The sequence below is a fragment of the Selaginella moellendorffii genome, unplaced genomic scaffold (assembly GCF_000143415.4).
Source record: "Selaginella moellendorffii unplaced genomic scaffold, v1.0 SELMOscaffold_6, whole genome shotgun sequence".
NCBI classification, from domain to species: Eukaryota; Viridiplantae; Streptophyta; class Lycopodiopsida; order Selaginellales; family Selaginellaceae; genus Selaginella; species Selaginella moellendorffii.
In genome coordinates, this window is record NW_003314267.1 from 195,498 (window position 1) to 211,722 (window position 16,225).

The 16,225-nt window shown below is 47.4% G+C and overlaps 3 protein-coding genes across 11 annotated transcripts; 2 read left to right on the top strand and 1 right to left on the bottom strand.

Moving 5' to 3' along the window:
• Positions 1-4,645: 4,645 nt before the first annotated feature.
• On the bottom strand, positions 4,646-6,275 carry LOC9635334 (phosphatase IMPL1, chloroplastic). The gene is made up of 10 exons (XM_002965719.2): positions 6,000-6,275; positions 5,873-5,940; positions 5,685-5,818; positions 5,545-5,633; positions 5,421-5,478; positions 5,319-5,371; positions 5,167-5,265; positions 5,004-5,117; positions 4,848-4,949; positions 4,646-4,799 (listed from the first exon to the last, which is right to left on the bottom strand). Exons 1-10 carry the CDS (start codon positions 6,243-6,245, stop codon positions 4,704-4,706), a joined length of 1,059 nt encoding a protein of 352 aa, XP_002965765.1. The 5' UTR covers positions 6,246-6,275; the 3' UTR covers positions 4,646-4,703.
• A 59-nt stretch (positions 6,276-6,334) lies between these two features.
• LOC9635335 (dynamin-related protein 4C) lies at positions 6,335-10,679 on the top strand. Of its 4 annotated transcripts, none has more exons than XM_024670277.1 (3): positions 6,335-6,637; positions 6,693-8,341; positions 8,536-8,609. In XM_024670277.1, exon 2 carries the CDS (start codon positions 6,739-6,741, stop codon positions 8,314-8,316), a length of 1,578 nt encoding a protein of 525 aa, XP_024526045.1. In that variant the 5' UTR covers positions 6,335-6,637; positions 6,693-6,738; the 3' UTR covers positions 8,317-8,341; positions 8,536-8,609. The 4 variants fall into 4 exon arrangements, with proteins under 4 accessions (XP_024526045.1, XP_002965422.2, XP_002965423.2 ...); XM_002965376.2 differs by lacking the exon at positions 8,536-8,609 and adding an exon at positions 8,443-8,534; XM_002965377.2 differs by lacking the exon at positions 6,335-6,637 and adding an exon at positions 8,667-10,679 and having other exon boundaries at positions 8,250-8,341; positions 8,536-8,621.
• A 451-nt stretch (positions 10,680-11,130) lies between these two features.
• On the top strand, positions 11,131-16,217 carry LOC9633972 (light-mediated development protein DET1). 6 transcript variants are annotated; one of them, XM_024670272.1, is made up of 22 exons: positions 11,131-11,242; positions 11,307-11,373; positions 11,445-11,516; positions 11,588-11,968; positions 12,028-12,063; positions 12,128-12,220; positions 12,274-12,363; positions 12,418-12,477; positions 12,535-12,594; positions 12,656-12,703; positions 12,780-12,963; positions 13,094-13,331; positions 13,384-13,808; positions 13,872-14,100; positions 14,158-14,967; positions 15,009-15,086; positions 15,134-15,190; positions 15,253-15,339; positions 15,396-15,587; positions 15,631-15,726; positions 15,791-15,890; positions 15,959-16,217. In XM_024670272.1, the coding sequence occupies exons 12-22, from the start codon at positions 13,257-13,259 to the stop codon at positions 16,093-16,095; spliced, it is 2,286 nt and encodes a 761-aa protein (XP_024526040.1). In that variant the 5' UTR covers positions 11,131-11,242; positions 11,307-11,373; positions 11,445-11,516; positions 11,588-11,968; positions 12,028-12,063; positions 12,128-12,220; positions 12,274-12,363; positions 12,418-12,477; positions 12,535-12,594; positions 12,656-12,703; positions 12,780-12,963; positions 13,094-13,256; the 3' UTR covers positions 16,096-16,217. The 6 variants fall into 6 exon arrangements, with proteins under 6 accessions (XP_024526040.1, XP_024526039.1, XP_002965424.1 ...); XM_024670271.1 differs by having other exon boundaries at positions 11,588-11,717; XM_002965378.2 differs by having other exon boundaries at positions 11,588-11,717; positions 15,021-15,086.
• The last annotated feature ends 8 nt before the right edge of the window (positions 16,218-16,225 follow it).

A 16,225-nucleotide genomic window follows, 5' to 3' on the forward strand; every position in this document is an offset into this window, starting at 1 on the left:
GCTTGGAGACTCCATTGGCAAGAAGAAAGAAAAGAAAGGGGGGAAAAGACAAAGGCAATCAAATAATCAAAACAAGCTAAAAGAAAAGCAAAAAACACAATCTGAATCAAACTGTCAAGACCCCCAACAAGATCAAGACTGGAAAATGCTAAAGATAAAGAGAAAAAGCTAGTGAAAACAAAGAAGAGGCCTTAGACTGGTGTTGATTCAGATTGTGGAGAAATGGAACAAGGCTAACCTATATATACTATAGGTTGATGAAGCTCCACCACTCTTGGATCGAGGACAGCCTAAATACAGCTGAGGTCGAGGAGGCGCCACATCATCATCAGGAATGTGGCTCGAGACTCAGGAATCGGGAAGTGTCTCGAGAGTCAGGAATAGGGAAGTGTCTCGAGAGTCAGGAATAGAGAAGTGTCTCGAGAGTCAGGAATGTGGTCTGCAGGTCAGGAATCCGGCGAGAGTCAGGAATGTGGCAAGAATTGGGGGATTCCTGACAATTACGAGCTTGGCACCAAACGCAGTTACGCACATACCAGATAATATCACGTCGCATCTCCGGCCAATAGAAAGAACTGCATAGCTTCTCAATTATACGATGATGTCCTATATGCCCACCTAGAACAGGAGAATCATGGTAGGCATGGAGAAACTGCGGAATAAAGATGGAAGGCACCACCAGCCATAAATGATCATCAGGATCTGTCCCCACAAAATAAAGAAGGCCATCTTCAAGACGATATTAAGAATGTAAATGCCGGAAAGGCGTGTTATCAACAAGTGATGCAGGATTCTCAAACCCATCTTGAAGCCTTCAAATCCAGGGCTCAATCTTTTGAGCCTCGCGAACCTCATCAAGTGAAGGTAGATTTTGCTCTACACCTTGTGGACACTGAACGTCAAGTACAGCAACCGCCGACGGCACAGAATCCTCGTCTAGAAAATCCACAAATGCTGGAAAGACAGGCTCGTTAGAAACATGAGAAGAGAGTGAAGAAGGAAGAGGGGCTCTAGAAAGAGCATCAGCATCAGCCATAGAATTCCCTGGGAGGTGAACAACATCAAAATCATATATCTGAAGCTTCAAAGCCCACCGAGCCATATGACCAACCAGGTTCTTCCGCTTTAATAACGAAGTAACAGTAGCATGGTCACCTTCAAGTAATGTCTGAGAACCATGCAGATATCCATGAAGTTTCTCAAAACCCCAGACTGCTGCTAAACACTCCTTCTCTATCATGGAGTAGTTCATCTCCGCTGGTTGCAATATACGGCTTATATATGCAATGGGATGGCACTAACCAAGTACACTCGAGCTCTCTTGCATTAACACACCTCCAAGACTAATATCAGAAGCATCCATGAGCAAAATAAAAGGTCGAGTGTAGTCAGGATATGCCAAAACCGGAGGACTTGTCAATAACTCTTTGAGATCCCCGAACGCCCGCTCACAATTCGGAGACCAAATGAAAGATGACATTGATGACTTCAACAACGCTCGCAATGGTGCAGTGCGATCAGAAAGATGATCCACAAAACACCCGAGATACTGCACCTTGCCCAAGAAGCACTACACATCATTCACACTTCGGAGTAGGGAACTTTAGAACAGCCATAAGTTTGTTAGGATCAACTTGCAAACCCTCACGAGAAATATGGTACCCAAGATAAGTTGTGTCCTTGGATCCAAACACGCACTTCGACCGCTTCATCTTTAAACCAACGTTGCGTAGCCGATCCAACACTTTACAAACATCATGAATATGCTCCTCCCGTGTCCCCTTCGAGTGGATCAAGACATCATCAATGAAGTTAGTAGTCACCTCCGGCATATCGCAAAGAACCTTGTCCATCATCCGTTGAAAAGTTGCTAGAGCATTGTTCAAACCAAGAACTCATACAAACCAAATGGTGTACGAAAAACAGTCTTAGGAATATCTTCTTCGGCCATCGGTACTTGCCAGTACCCAGAAGCAAGATCTAGCTTGGTGAACCAACGACTTCGCCCTAGACGATCTAAGAGATCAGCAGTGTGAGGAAGAGGGTACACATCTGGGATCGTTACGTCGTTTAACGGACGATAGTCGATGTAGAAATGAATACTCCCATCAGGCTTCGTCACAAAATGAGGTTCACATGCCCAAGGACTCCGCGACTTCCAAATAACACCCTTCTCCAACATCTCTTTGACATTTACACGTAAAATCTTGATCTCCTTTGGTGACTGACAACGAACAGGAACCTTGATTGGACGAGTATCCCCAGTTGGAATCGGATGACGTGTGGCAATCTTGGCTCCAGATGATAGGTCAAAGTCAAAGAGATCAGGATACTCCTTCATGAGCCGGTCAACTACTGCAACACAAAAATCGTCGGAGGGACCGGAAAAGGGAAAAGCAGAACAAGATGGAAACACAGGAGGAAATAGTGGGGGAATAAAAGTAATGGAAGCAGAGGTAGAAGTAGAAGGACGAAAAGGTACGAAAGTGAGAGGAATGGATGAAACATAAGGAAGTATGAGACAAGGGGGAGAAGCCTCAAAATCACATTTGGCATGATTGTGCTGCAACCAATCCATACCAAGAATGAGGTCAAAAACTTAAGGCAGACCTGGTTATGCGTGTGGGCAATCTCGAGCTTGAGTTGCAATCATTGCGGGTGGTGCCGGAGGTGTACACCACCCGGCACATGCATGTGTACGGCCATTGCCATAAAGAATGAAAACTAGTTACGCTGCATGACGCAAGTGGAGATGATAACATGTGGCAATAGGTCGAGCAATAGAAGATAAACTCGAACCTGTATCAACCAACACAGAGAGAATAATAGGAGACCTCTTGTTATAAAGAAAGTAAACACTAGATGAACTAGTGCCAAGTGAACTCCTTGATGATAATCTCGAAAGAAAGATGGAAGGGTCACTGACTTATTCGCGCAAGGTCCCTCCATTACTCGCGCAACTCCTCATTTCCCGGATGCATTTCGGTGTCCAAACCTTCCATTGCAGCAGCACCAATGGGAGGTTGCTGGCGCAAAGGTCTCCACCCAGGAAATGGAGGTCGCTAATCTGGAAAATGCCGATAACGCCGATAAGTATGACCAACTTCATCACATGCCCAGCAGAGAACATCACGGCCACGACCACGTCCTCGCCCTTAACCTTGGACTCGAGCAGCAACAACATCAACCTCCATTGGAACAGGACCATCACCCATAGGAAGTGGAGCTGAAGGATGTGTAGCGAGAAGTGGAAGAGGCGACGTCTCATAACGTTGTGCCAAGTGAAGAGCATCGTCAAGGGTGGCGAGAGCAAGTGCATGCACAAGTCCGACAAGATCTTGAAGAAGTGCTGGCCACAACATTCCTAGCTTGATCCGCTCCGACATATGTGGCTCCGCACGAAGCAAAAGACTTCGGAAACGAACACCAAATTGCATCACTGACTCAGATGGCCCTTGGCAAAGATGATGCAATTGTTGGAAAGCATCATCACAGTCATCGGCATGTCCAAAGGCACGTTTGAAGACATCCGGAAGAACACTCCAATCCCTGCGAGTGGCTGCTCCCAAACCGTTGTACCACTGCAATGGCGTCCCTTGACACGTGGGAAACTCATGCAAACGTCGAGCATCATCCTAAGAATGATATGTGGCAATCACCGTAAAGTGATCAAACTAATGGTACACATCATCCCCAAGATTCCCATGAAAGAACTCCGGCCGGACGTGAAGATTGGCACCAAGAGCAGGAGGAGTTGTACCACGTGCCGTGAACGCTGCCATCAACTGAGTTTGGTTGTTCAATTGCAAGCGCATAGCATCAAGCAATTATACCAACTATTGCTTCAGAGTCAAAGGAGGAGATTGTTGATCTGCCATGGAGACAAATGAAAAAGAAAGAGCAAAAGAAAAGAAATGACAAAAAGCTAGAAGGAAATGGTATATCTAGACAATGCAAAAAGCTAGATCTAAACCAAAATCCTGAAAGGAAAGAACAAAAAAATGAAAATGGAAAAAGCTAGATCTAGACAATGCAAAAGCTAGATATAAACTGAAATCCCAAATCCAAGCACTCCCCAGGGACAATCAAAGGTGCCTCTCACTTCCACCAATGTGAGTGCATGGAATATAGAAAGGGAATACAGAAATGTGCATATCAATTAGTCCAAAAACCCTAGCTTATATACAAGAGTGAGTGGTCCGGATTAAAACCAATCCGACGGCTACCAAAATCCCACTACACTAATATTAGTATACGGCATTGTAGCCGTACACTTGGCCCTCACACTGTCAATTTATAAGCTCTCCAAATGGTAAATATATTTTATTGGTAAGTTCAAATTGCAAGCTTTCTCTTTATTCTGAAAAATATCTTTTATGGATTTCAGATAACAAAAATGAATTTTATGGTTTATGTATATTAATTCTACAAAATAATGACAATCTTGTATCAGAAAATAAAATAACAATTTGATCTATAAAAAAATATTGTGGTAGCAAATGAGATTTGGTTGCTCAAGCCATGATTTCTAGCAATTATAGAAACCGGGTTTAGAATGGCAGTCTGTGGCTGGGAAACGATCATCCTTATGCTCCCCCTCAAGCTAGTTCTCCTGTCAGATGGCAAGAAATCTACTGTAAGAAACTATAATCAATTTTTGAATGTCTTTGATCATTTATTAGAAAGAAAGGGAATACAACGTTTCAGTTGCAACTGTAACCCTCAGGTTTGTACCACTGTGAAAAATCTAAGCCTTGGTTGACCAAACTTTTTGTTGCAGGAGATATTCTGTCCAATAGCTGCAACCAAAAATTAATCAATAAACTAGAATATTTGCAACTACTCACTTTGGGATGTATTACACCGTTTGAAACTAACACTGAGCGATCAAAAACCGAAAACTCCCCACCATCCATTTTAGTTACTTTCCCTCCTGCTTCCTCAACCATCTGCAAACAATAAAGTTAAGCTATGGAGTTAATGCCAAGGCTAGAACTCCTCACCAGGACCCCAGCTGCCATATCCCAAGGTTTCAGTCGGTATTCCCAATACGCTTCTACAATGCCGAGGGAAACATGGCACATATCAACTGCGGCAGCTCCCAGGCGACGAACACCCTGTGTACAGTATTAGTAAGACCAAAAAGAAAATTAGAAAAAGCATTACCCTGCTAACATCCGTGAAATCTTTGAAAAGCGAGATGTTTGTAGCCCATGCTTCGTCATGGTCGTATCCAAACCCGGTAACTAATAGCGACCTTTCCACCTGGTTCGAGAAGCTCTTGTAAGACACAAGAAAGGTGTCGCAGCCACACTCACTTGATCAGTGTTACTGACGGAAATGGGATTGCCTTCGCAAAAGGCTCCTCCCCCTGTAAGTTTAGCGTGACTTCAGCAAATGAAATGATATCGCAGCTTTGCCTGAAGATGAGGTGAAAGTGCGTGTGACCCAGCAGAACGGTCCTCCCGCGAATTCCACCTACAGTCGGTCCAAATCACGCGAGTAAACATGGGAGAAAAAAAGAAAGTCGTAAGTGTTACATACCACTGTTGCAGCTGCTGGTCTTCCTTTGTAAAGGACTGCAACCGAAACAGCAAAACTGGGATATCCGTGAGCAAAATTCGTCGTTCCATCTACAAAAATTCAAGCTTTCAAGGAAAATCGAAGCGAACCATCCAACTTACCAAGAGGATCGACACACCAGAGGTAATCAGAGGATGAGTTTCCAATCACACCACCCTCTTCACCCAATATCAAGTGGTCAGGAAACCTTCGCTGGATTTCTTGAAGCACAGCAAGCTCGCATTTTTTGTCCGTGCTGGAATGAGCGTCAATCAAGGAAGAGAGAAAGAAAGACATCGAGTCGACATACTCGGTCACAAGATCCGTTGCTCCTTTGTAATCGATTCTGCGCGGCTTGTCCAATGCATCGAGCACAACCTGGCCTCAAAAAGACAATCCATGGCTGAGAATGAGGACAATTCCCTACCGATCGACACCTGAGAGCCAAGCTTCGCTGCCGCCTCGGCACCGGCTAGAAGCTCCTCGAACGGCAGGGACCCCGATCTGGCAGCTCCAATGCGCGAATTCAAGACGCCAGTGCTGCGGCTGGCAGTGATGGCGCTGCAATGGCGCCGCGTTCCAGATCTCCCGGCGCCGCTCCTCTGCGCTGGGAGGCGCGAGGAGTGCTGCCTCGCAAAGCATTCGCCAATGGCGCTAGCCCTAAATCGCAGAGGAGTGGCCATTGGACGATAGTAAAGAGCTCCTTCCCGCTGTCAAGAGAACACGTGTTATTTGCGCTAATGGAGCAATTAGGTAGAGGGAGCGTTCAAACAATATTCCCAGGGTTTTGAGGTTTCCATTCTTCTAGATCTGGCCGGAGCAGCGAAGAGATCTCCCTAGATCGATGGGAATCCGTCCGGCATTGAGTGAATCGTCGATCGCGAGCGGCTGAGGAGCTGATCTATCCGCCCGGCGATTCCTTCCAGGTTTTTGTCTGATCGTTTTTACGCTACATTTCGCGAGAGAGCGCTCGCTCGAGATGTTAGCGCGAATCGAAGGCATCAATTCTTCTGCTCGATGAGAAAACTTCCCGGGATTTCAAATCGGCTTGCGCGGCATAGCACTGATTCTCCAGGTTTGTGAGCTACTTCTAGAATTTCCCTCTCCTGACTAACTAGTGCCATGGCCAGACCGTAAGGAAACTCTTACCGTGTGAGAGGAAAATCAACGATAGCAATGAAGCACATCCACGTTTTTTCTCTGGAGATGATCCAGAGGATTGCCAGTAGCACCATTTCCATGGCGGCGGTGGTCACTTTAGCGCTGCTCCTCACGCTTCTCGCCATTGGGTATCAACCACCGGATCCAGTGTTCCAGGCCTCGAAGGTGATGGACCAAGTTGTCTCCACGCTGAGAAACGCTACGTTTGAGAAGGAGGACACGGTTCTCGTCACAGGCGAAGACATCCTAGCTCCAGTTCCTTCTCAAGCACCGGCAGAAATCCTTGGGCCAGCGCTGGAGAAGAACTTGAGCGTCAGCGTTGGAGTTTGTGATCCCGGGACGACGTTTATCAACTGCTCCGACCCAGATGTTTTGGTCGCGATCCAGTTGGCTAACAAGAAGAAGTTCCCCGACATGGGAGTGTTCCAGTATGGAGTTCCTGTTCGAGGCTCGAAGGATTCGGCGTGCGACATAGCCTGGAGGTTCAAACCCAGGCATGAGAAGTCTTTGCGGATGTACAGGGATTACAGGGAGTACAAGCTGCTCGTCAACACATCGTGCGACTACGTTGTCGAGAAGATTGGCGGATGGCACTCGGGAAAAAATGCTTTCTTCCAGAGGGATTTCGTCAATGACTCGATATATAACAGGTCATTCAACACATTCTGGAGCAGCAAGTATTTATACTACTCTCGGGGTGGCGACTACTGCAAGAGCATGAACCAGTATATGTGGAGCTTTTTGTGCGCTCTAGGCGAGGCTCGGTATCTCAACAGGACACTCGTGGTGGATCTAGAGATGTGCCTCGAGGGCAGCTACAGTCCCGATCTCAAGCCGCAGGAAGGAAAAGATTTTCGGCTTTACTTCGACTACGAGCACTTGCAGAAGAAAGCTGCTGTAGTCGAGCAGAAGCAGTTCCTAAAAAGGTGGCTGAACTGGAACAAGAAGCATCCGCAGCACCCCCTGAGCTACAGGGTGGTGGAGGATTTTAACGTCACTCCGATGCACTTACGCAGCTTTGAGAACACTATACTCTGGAGAAAATTCGAGCAGCCCGAGCCAAACAACTACTGGTATCGAGTTTGTGAAGGGGAGCCAGAGAAAGTTATCCACAGGCCGTGGGATCTCCTGTGGAAATCCAAGCGGCTGATGAACATGGTCAACTCAATCTGCGGGGAAATGGAATGGGACTTCGATGCTGTTCACGTTGTCAGAGGAAAAAAAGCCGAGGACAAGGAGCGGTGGCCGAACTTGGACAGGGATACAATGCCGGAGGCGATAATGGAGAAGCTAGAAAAGGAAGTAGAGGAGGGCCGGACTTTGTATATAGCCACCAACGAGAGGCTCGAAGGCTACTTCGATAAGCTGCGGGCCAAGTACCGAGTACACTTACTCAGCGATTTTAAGAGCCTTTGGGGTCCGCACAGCCTTTGGTACAACCAAACAATGCTTCTCACAAGGAACAAGCGAGTGGAGTTCGATGGCTACATGAGAGCGGAGGTGGACTCGGAGGTTTTTCTACGTGCAAAGAAGCGCATTGAGACGTTTGGGCATTTGACGAGCGACTGCAAAGATGGTGTCAACACTTGTTAGGCTCCGCTACTAAGACTACTGCGAGGTACATACTTCCCTTCTGTATTTGCGTGTATGCTTGCAGCGTGTCTTCACGTTCTTCTGCAATGCATGTCATTTCAAGCAGTCACGTCTTGTTCATGCTAGAAAATCGGTTCGGCGGTTTTAATTCTGGACGGATGTATCTATTAATATCTTGACATCCTTCGAGGATCACTGATTGTTTTGAGGAGGATAAAGAGTTCGGAGATTCGGTGATAGTCAGACTTTCTTTGTTACCGATGAGGCGACTTGGAAGTGCAGTGAGCTCTGCGTTGTCAAACTGGGTAAGTGATATATCCAAGTTTTCGTTTTCGAAGTTTGTATTGCAGGAAAGCATCTCGTCGCCAATCGCTCCCGACAGAATGGCTATCATGGAAAGGTATAGAAGCAGGCGGACACCAGAGGAATGCGCATTGCAGACACCGTTCAACGAGAATGTTCGTCCTTTACTGGATGCTGTCGACACGCTGAGGCAGCTCTCCGTCGCGGAGGAAGGTATCAAGCTTCCAACTATAGTTGTTGTCGGGGACCAGTCGAGTGGCAAGAGCAGCGTCCTGGAGTCACTCGCTCAGGTGGACTTACCTCGCGGCCAAGGCGTCGTGACGCGAGTGCCTCTAGTCCTGCGGCTTCAAAATACCTCCGGCACTGATCAGTCTCACCAGGTAGTTATTCAGTACGGTGGGAAGAAGCGGGTTATCGAGGAAGCTGAGATCTCTGCGGCAGTTGTGGAAGCTACTATCGAGCTTGCCGGAGACAAGCACATTGTCAACAAGCCGATATCGCTGCACATAACCAAGCCGGGTGCTCCTGACTTGACAATGATCGATCTTCCTGGCATCACCAGAGTTCCCGTCCATGGCCAACCCGAGGACATCCAGGAGCAGATAAAGAAGATCATACAGGAATACATTTCTCCGAAGGAAACAATTATCCTCAACGTCATCTGCTCGACGGTGGATTTCCCAACTTGCGAATCGATTCTCATGTCAAGGCAGGTTGACAGGGAGGGTGAAAGGACTATGGCCGTCGTCACCAAAGTGGATATGTCGCCGAAGGATTTGAAGGAGAAGGTGATGGCGGACGTAGTCGGCATCGGCTTGGGATACATATGTGTCCGAAACAGGATAGGTGATGAAACTCATGAGGAAGGCAGAGACAAGGAAGCCGAGCTCTTTCGGACTGATCCTCATCTCAGAGACTTACCCGAGAGCATGCTGGGCATCCGTCAACTTGCGAAGCGGTTGACAGAGTTCCAAGCCGATAGCTTGCGGAAGAACTTACCGAAACTCGTGGGGAACATCCGGAGTGCACTGACCGCCGTGAGGAGAGACCTGGATGCTCTCCCTCAGCGCGTAGCAGACTCCGAGTCGGCGCTGCCTCTGGCCATGGACTGCTACCAGAGCATCCGGAGGTCACTCGAGAGGCTTCTCGCTGGTGATTCTCTACCCGAGTTTCCCGACGACAAGCAGATGAACTACGCTGCTCGGCTCCACGAGTATTTCGTCAAGCTCTCCAGCCAGATCCGTTCTAATGGAGACGAAGACTCTTCAAGCTCCGGGTCACAGGGAAAGCTGGAGGAGCTCCTTCACGAGGCCAAAGGCGTGACGCTGCCAAACATTCTCCAGTCATCGGTGCTCAAGCAAATGGTGGCCTACAACGTGAAGGAGTTCCATGAGCCGAGCATTGCCACGGTTGACGAGGTTCACAACTACGCAGCCCAGGTGGTGATGCCAGTGATCAGCAAGAAAACCGAGGGGTACCCGAAGCTCCAGGCACTGCTCAAGAAGAACATGCAAGGCGTGCTCGAAAAATCCCAGTCGGCGTGCAAGGAGTTCGTCCAGGACAAGCTCGAGAAGGAGACCACCATCACCTTCACTCTCAATCCAAAGTACATGGAGCTGGTCGAGAAGAAGCAGCTCTTGGCGGTATCGGAGATGGATTCTTGCGAGTTGTCCAAGAACAGGATGTACTCCAAATCCTCCAGCTCTACGATGAGGGAGATGAAGAACAGCTTGGATTCGTACATGGAGGTGATCAAGAACAGGATTTGCGACGAGGTTCCAATGCATCTGCGGTACTCGCTGGACAAGTCGCTGATCGAGGAGTTTGAGACGGTGGTGATGAAGAGCTTTGCGTCGCGGGACAAGTCGATGGAGCTCATGGCCGAGGACACGCATCTCCAGTACAAGCGAGAGAGGCTCCAGAAGAAGCTGGAAGTTCTCGAGGAGTCGAATCGCACAATCCTAGCAGCGACCACGATCTGATTCGATCGCCACAGAGAAAGGAAACACGAATCTATGTGCTTTACTAAAGGGTTTTAAAACATGTAAGGGTTTAAAGAAGAAGGTCTAGGGTAAGCGTCTTGCGCCTTCGATCTCTAGGAGCTGCCGCGATGGACTCCGCTTGATCGCCAGCACCTGTCTGCAAGCGTAGCGATCAAACCAAGCGCATCGATCGAAGGAATCGCAGGAGAAATCGGGCAGAGCTTGGGGTAAGCGGCATTGTCTTGCTTGGCGTGTAATCGTAGCCGTGATTCCCAGCACTTCTAGACATCTAGGTCCTTAAGTGATTCTCACTGTGATCGAGTTCTTCGTTTCTAGATCAAACGATCGTCAGCTTCTCGTTATCGACGAAAACACTCATGTTTTCCTTGTTTGAGGTGTTCTTGTGCTTCATTTCGCGGTGGATCGGCCTATCATGTTTCGTCTTTGCTCTCTTCAGGAAAGCCGGGGCAAACCAAAAGGCAAGAAGCTCTTGTTTTTATGCTCTCGCTAACGTTTTGCTCACAGGTACCTTTGACTAGTGGCATGCCTTTCCAATAGCGAAGGTTGTTTCTACAGGGGTAGCGTTTTAAATCTTCTTAGAGCCGCCGTCTTCTCGGTCTTTACCTTGGAGCGCTATGCCGGTCTAAAACAAATCTGTCTTTTTCAACTTCTTGCTCAAGAGGTTTGCTTTTGTTTTGATCTCAGGTGGCAGCGATTCTCGGGGCATTGGAGACCATGGAATCGCATATTAGCAAATGAAACAGCCAAGCTTGTAAGACATCTGTTTTTTTATGACAGTTTGTTTCTCTCTTTTGGCTTACTTAACCGATAATGTTCCGAAAGCACTTCTTTTTCTGTCCAGTGCGCGCGATGACGTTCGAGTGCAGGGCCACCAATTCACTGGCGTTTGCAACGGTGAGACTTCTGTAGTCACTCGTTTTGTTTTTTTTTTCGTGGAGCTAAACGTTAGCTGTGCTTGTGAACAGTGCCAGTCAGGAGCGCTTGGTGGTAATGGTACCAAGTCACCTTATCTATTCAAGGGCGCTCAAGCTTTTGGTGGTTTGGTGGGCGCTACACGTCTGGATTAAAGGCGAGAGCGGTGGTCTTATATTCCAGGTGGATATCTTTTTCACTTAGCCCGTAGAGTCTACTGCTGGTCGGTGTACAGGATGGTCGGACTCCATTGGATTGGATTGGATCGGTTGGGTGTGGCTTTTGGCAGAGAGTGTCAAATGAGTTTCTCATGGATGGTAGCGGAACACGTAGATGGTTGTGAATCTTTTGTTCAACGTGTGGCTGTCCAGTGGCTTAGATTCTGTTGCTTGTTTTCTCGGCAAAGAGAGGAGTCCCTTTTACGGCGAGAGATTGTAACGTGCTTTTATGAGCTTTTTCTTTCCATTTCTCATCGTCTTCCTACCTTTTGCAGGGCCGATTGAGACCGCCATCTGTTACTAAGCAAGCAGTAAGTCGCTCCTCCCTGTTGAGACGCAAAGCGAGGGGGAGAGGCTAATTGTGTTTTCTCGCAGAGACGCGGACGTTGTTCCATCGGTTGCGGAGTTATGTACAAGGGCCAGTCCCCATGACAGCTGCAGGCAAGCTGCAGGCACGTATATTTCTTGGTTTGTAAGCTTGCGGTTTTTTGTGAAACGTGCTTTCTGTGCTGTGGGGGCAGGATGGTCAAGGGTGTAAATGCAATGTCTCCGTCGCTGTCCACGGGAGTACCAAATGCATATTCCAGCTTTGTGTAAATCTAGCTTTCGTGGTGAGATTTCACCGCTTCTGGTTGGTTTTCTTCTCATCTTTGTCCGTAATGTAGCAGCACGCAGACTGTTCCTTCTGTATTCCAGGAAAAGACAAAGACAAGCCTTCTGTTTGGGTAAGTTGTGCCTTTGTTCGTTGAAAGCTGGCATTTGTGATCACTGAAAATTCGCAGCGCTTGATACGTAACATCTGATATGATACAACTTGGCGAAGACAAGTCAAAAAACGAATGGTGGGTTTCCTCGTCTATGTTTAGAAAGAAAGCGGTGGCTTAACCTTTCCGTCACATACAGATGGATGGCTCATTGCAGCCAGTGAACTTGAGACGACATCTTTGCAAGGTGATCTTAGGAGAACAAAAAAAATCCGTACACTCCTCTTTCCTTTTTTTTTATTTACGGGGTTTTTGTGCTGTAGATTGCTTTGTAGATCTAAAAGGGAGGAGGGAGGAGGAAAAGAGCTCTTTTCCGGTAGCCTTCTATCCCCTCCGCCCAAAAGATGCCATTCTAGAGGCTATCAATTCAAGGGTCTACATCCACCACAGAGAAGAGAGAGAGGGCTGGAAGAAAGAGAGATATCAAGGCCAGCAGCGTGGAATCAGGTGGGCAACAGCATTCTCCTCTTTTCGCCTCCACCGTATTCTCATGTGCCTGTGATCCGTGCCTCTTCTCCAGTTGTGCCGTGGTTCTTGGGTTTTCTGCATTGCTGATTGTTTTTCCGTCTTGTGACAGGAAAGCATTGCTATCGCTATGAGTAGCTTGTTATGAACAGCGAGTTGAGGCTCCAGCGGCGAGATCTTCTCTTTTATGGGTATGGCAGCCGCTCTTCATTTTCCCTCCCGCCTCGTTCTTCTCAGCAGAAGTCCTTGTAAAGAGGCTTCTCTTTCCGGCTCGAATGGTGAAACGGAGTGAGAATATCACTCACAGGCTGTTCAATCGACAACTAAGTTGCAAACCTTCTGGCTCTCAGGTATGATGCAAGGAAACAGGGATACTGTACTTCCTTCTATTCTTCTTCGCAGTTGCAAACGGTGAGGACTTTGTACGAGAATATTGTACCAAGTCATACTGTCTACGATGTGGAGTGTCCCGATCATACATTCCGCAAATTCACCAACGATGGCCAGTACTTGATAGCTTTCACTCGAAGCTTCCAGCACCTGGTGGTTTATCGTTTCAACTGGTTGAATTTTTGCGTCAAAGGTGAAGCTGAAGATGCCGAGCTCCCTCCGAAAGCAGCAAAGTTCGAGAGCTTCTTCACAGAGCTTTATTGTGTTGCTTTGGCCACGGGAACCGAGACTATTTGTAAGGATTTTTTCTTGACGACGGAGAATGGAGTCTATGGACTGTTCGCAACATCTACGGGCCCTGACGCTGATGCAGCTTCGGTTCAAGGAGCCGTTCCAGGCGTGCCATCGATTGAGAAAATAAAAATTCTGGCTGTGAGGTGAGCTTGCAAATGGAAACGTAAACGATGCAATTGATAACTTTTGTGTTGGTTTCTTTCCAGATTAGCGGATGGTATTATCACGGATGATCGTATCTATCATGACGATTTCATCCACTTATCTCACAACATGGGGGTGTTCATGTATGAGGATCTTTTGGCGATTCTTTCGGTTCGATTCCAATGCGTTCACATCCTGCAGATAAGAGATTCTGGCACTTTTGTAGATGTTCGAAGTGTTGGCGACTTTTGCCAGGAAGATGACGAGCTTCTCATCAGTTCTCAAACTCAAGTAAGTTAGCTAGGAGTCATCTGCTTTGTAAATCTTAAAACAAACAATGTGTTGCAGAAAGAAGCATGGTATCAGAGCACACAAGCTGTCCTACATAAAGAGGACGAGACTACGGAGTCGAGAACCAGCTTGGAGAAGGATTCCAAGATCCTTCGCGACGACAGGAACTCAAGGAACTATAATGATCATGACTCCAGCCACATTCCCGTCGGATCCGATTTCGAGTGCTATTTCAGGGGGCTGCTTGGTGCCTCTTCTTCTGGGGCTGGCACATCTTCTCAAGGCGTCACCGAGTTGCCAATGACTTATACAGCTTATACACCTTTGATATTATCCTATGACATGACGGGTGCTCGTCACGGCGACCAGAACCAGCAGAGCAGCGTCAACAATGCAAACGCGCAGAGACGGACGGATTTCGTCCTGAGTAGCAGGACACCACACCAGCAAGATTTTGAAGCTAGAAGTGAGCTTGGTCATGTTGACGACTCATCTGGATTAACTTTGGGAACAACGGGAGAAGCTGGCCAAAATGTGACTCCTGTCTCCTCGAGTGGAAGCAGGCACGTAAGTGGAGGTAGAAATATTTGGGAGCCGGCGTATGCTCACTCACGGGATCATCATAGCAGCAGCATTGAAGCTACGACTACAAATGTTTCCACGCCTGTCACCAGCAGCAGGAATGACGTTGTTCACAGTTTGCCGAGAGCTGTTCCTAGAAGTCTAAGTGAAAGTAACGCAAGGTCTGGTCGAGAGCAATCCAATTCATCATCCGAAACAGGACCGCCGGTGCTGGGCGGTATTAAACAGCGGCTCCTTTCTTTTATATTCCGAAGTATTCTTGAGCATGACGACGATCATGTCCAGGTATTTTTACTTGCTGAGATTTGGCTGAGTTTGAGTTGAAGGTGACTTTGCAGCGAGCGCAACGCTTGAAACGTTTTTACTACCACTTTCAGCATTACACGGAGCTGGTGATGTGGAAGGTAAAACACTGGCTGCCATTATTTCCATTTTTTATCCCGTTTAGCAGGTGCAATTCTTGGACCGCTACCATTTGCTGATTAAGTTTGGCAGTGCGGATGGAGTGGTCCGTATCTTTTGCTCGTGTCATTAGAAGGAATGTGATGTGTTAGCTTGTTTCTTGTGCAGATTTCTCGGAGCTGTGATGTTTCTCAGCAGCTTGCATTTTTCGTGGTATACAACTTTGAGACTACGGAGATTTTGGAGTTCCAACAGGTAGCTTAGATCGAGAGACCATTTTGTGCTGTTGATCTGAGGTCTTTTTCTTGCAGAACTCTTCCCAAGAATTGCTCCAGCTGTTTGAGAACTTCGCGGATCACTTTCGCTCCGCACAACGCTACCCCGTGTACATGAACTACGTGACATCGTTTTCAAACAACGTGTTTGTGCGAGAGCAAAGCCGTGAGCAAAAAGTAGCCTGCATCAATACCAAAGCCAGCAACAAAGCGAACAGCTTCGCACACGTAAGCTACGTCTTTTTCTGTAAACCACTGCCTTTTCTCTCAGATTGCTAGGCGTACACTTGCATCGTTGCCAGTAAACTCTCAGTCCCAAAGCCCTTCTGTGTATTTCGACCATTCACTCTTCCATTTTGATGAGAAGGTAAGGGCTATTTTTCTTTTTTCGTGCTGCTTCTCCACTACACTCACACAGCCTTCATGGACAGCTTATCTCTGCTACTGATCGACACAAGCCGTCCATGGAGCATCCTATCAAGTTCCTATCTCGAAGGAGACCACACATTCTGAAGTTCAAGATCAATCCAGGTACGCTATTTTCTCCAAGCAACGCAAGAAGTGAGTCATTCTAACGCTCGCAATAAAAAAACTTGCAGGTCCAGAGAATGGTGCCAACGAGACTCGGATCAAGCGAGTTGCTGCGTTCGTGTTCCATCCAATTTTTCCGTTTGCTATATCGATTCAGCAATCGTTCCTCCAAGCGTCGGTTGTTAACTTCCACTTCAGGAAATGACCCTCCCTGTTGTGACTGTAAACATTTTCTAGCGTATAGTTCTCAGCCCTGGATTTTTCTTCTTTCTATGAGATTGTGATTTTTGGCTTTCACAAATATAACGTGTTATCAATGTAATAATTTACTAGCG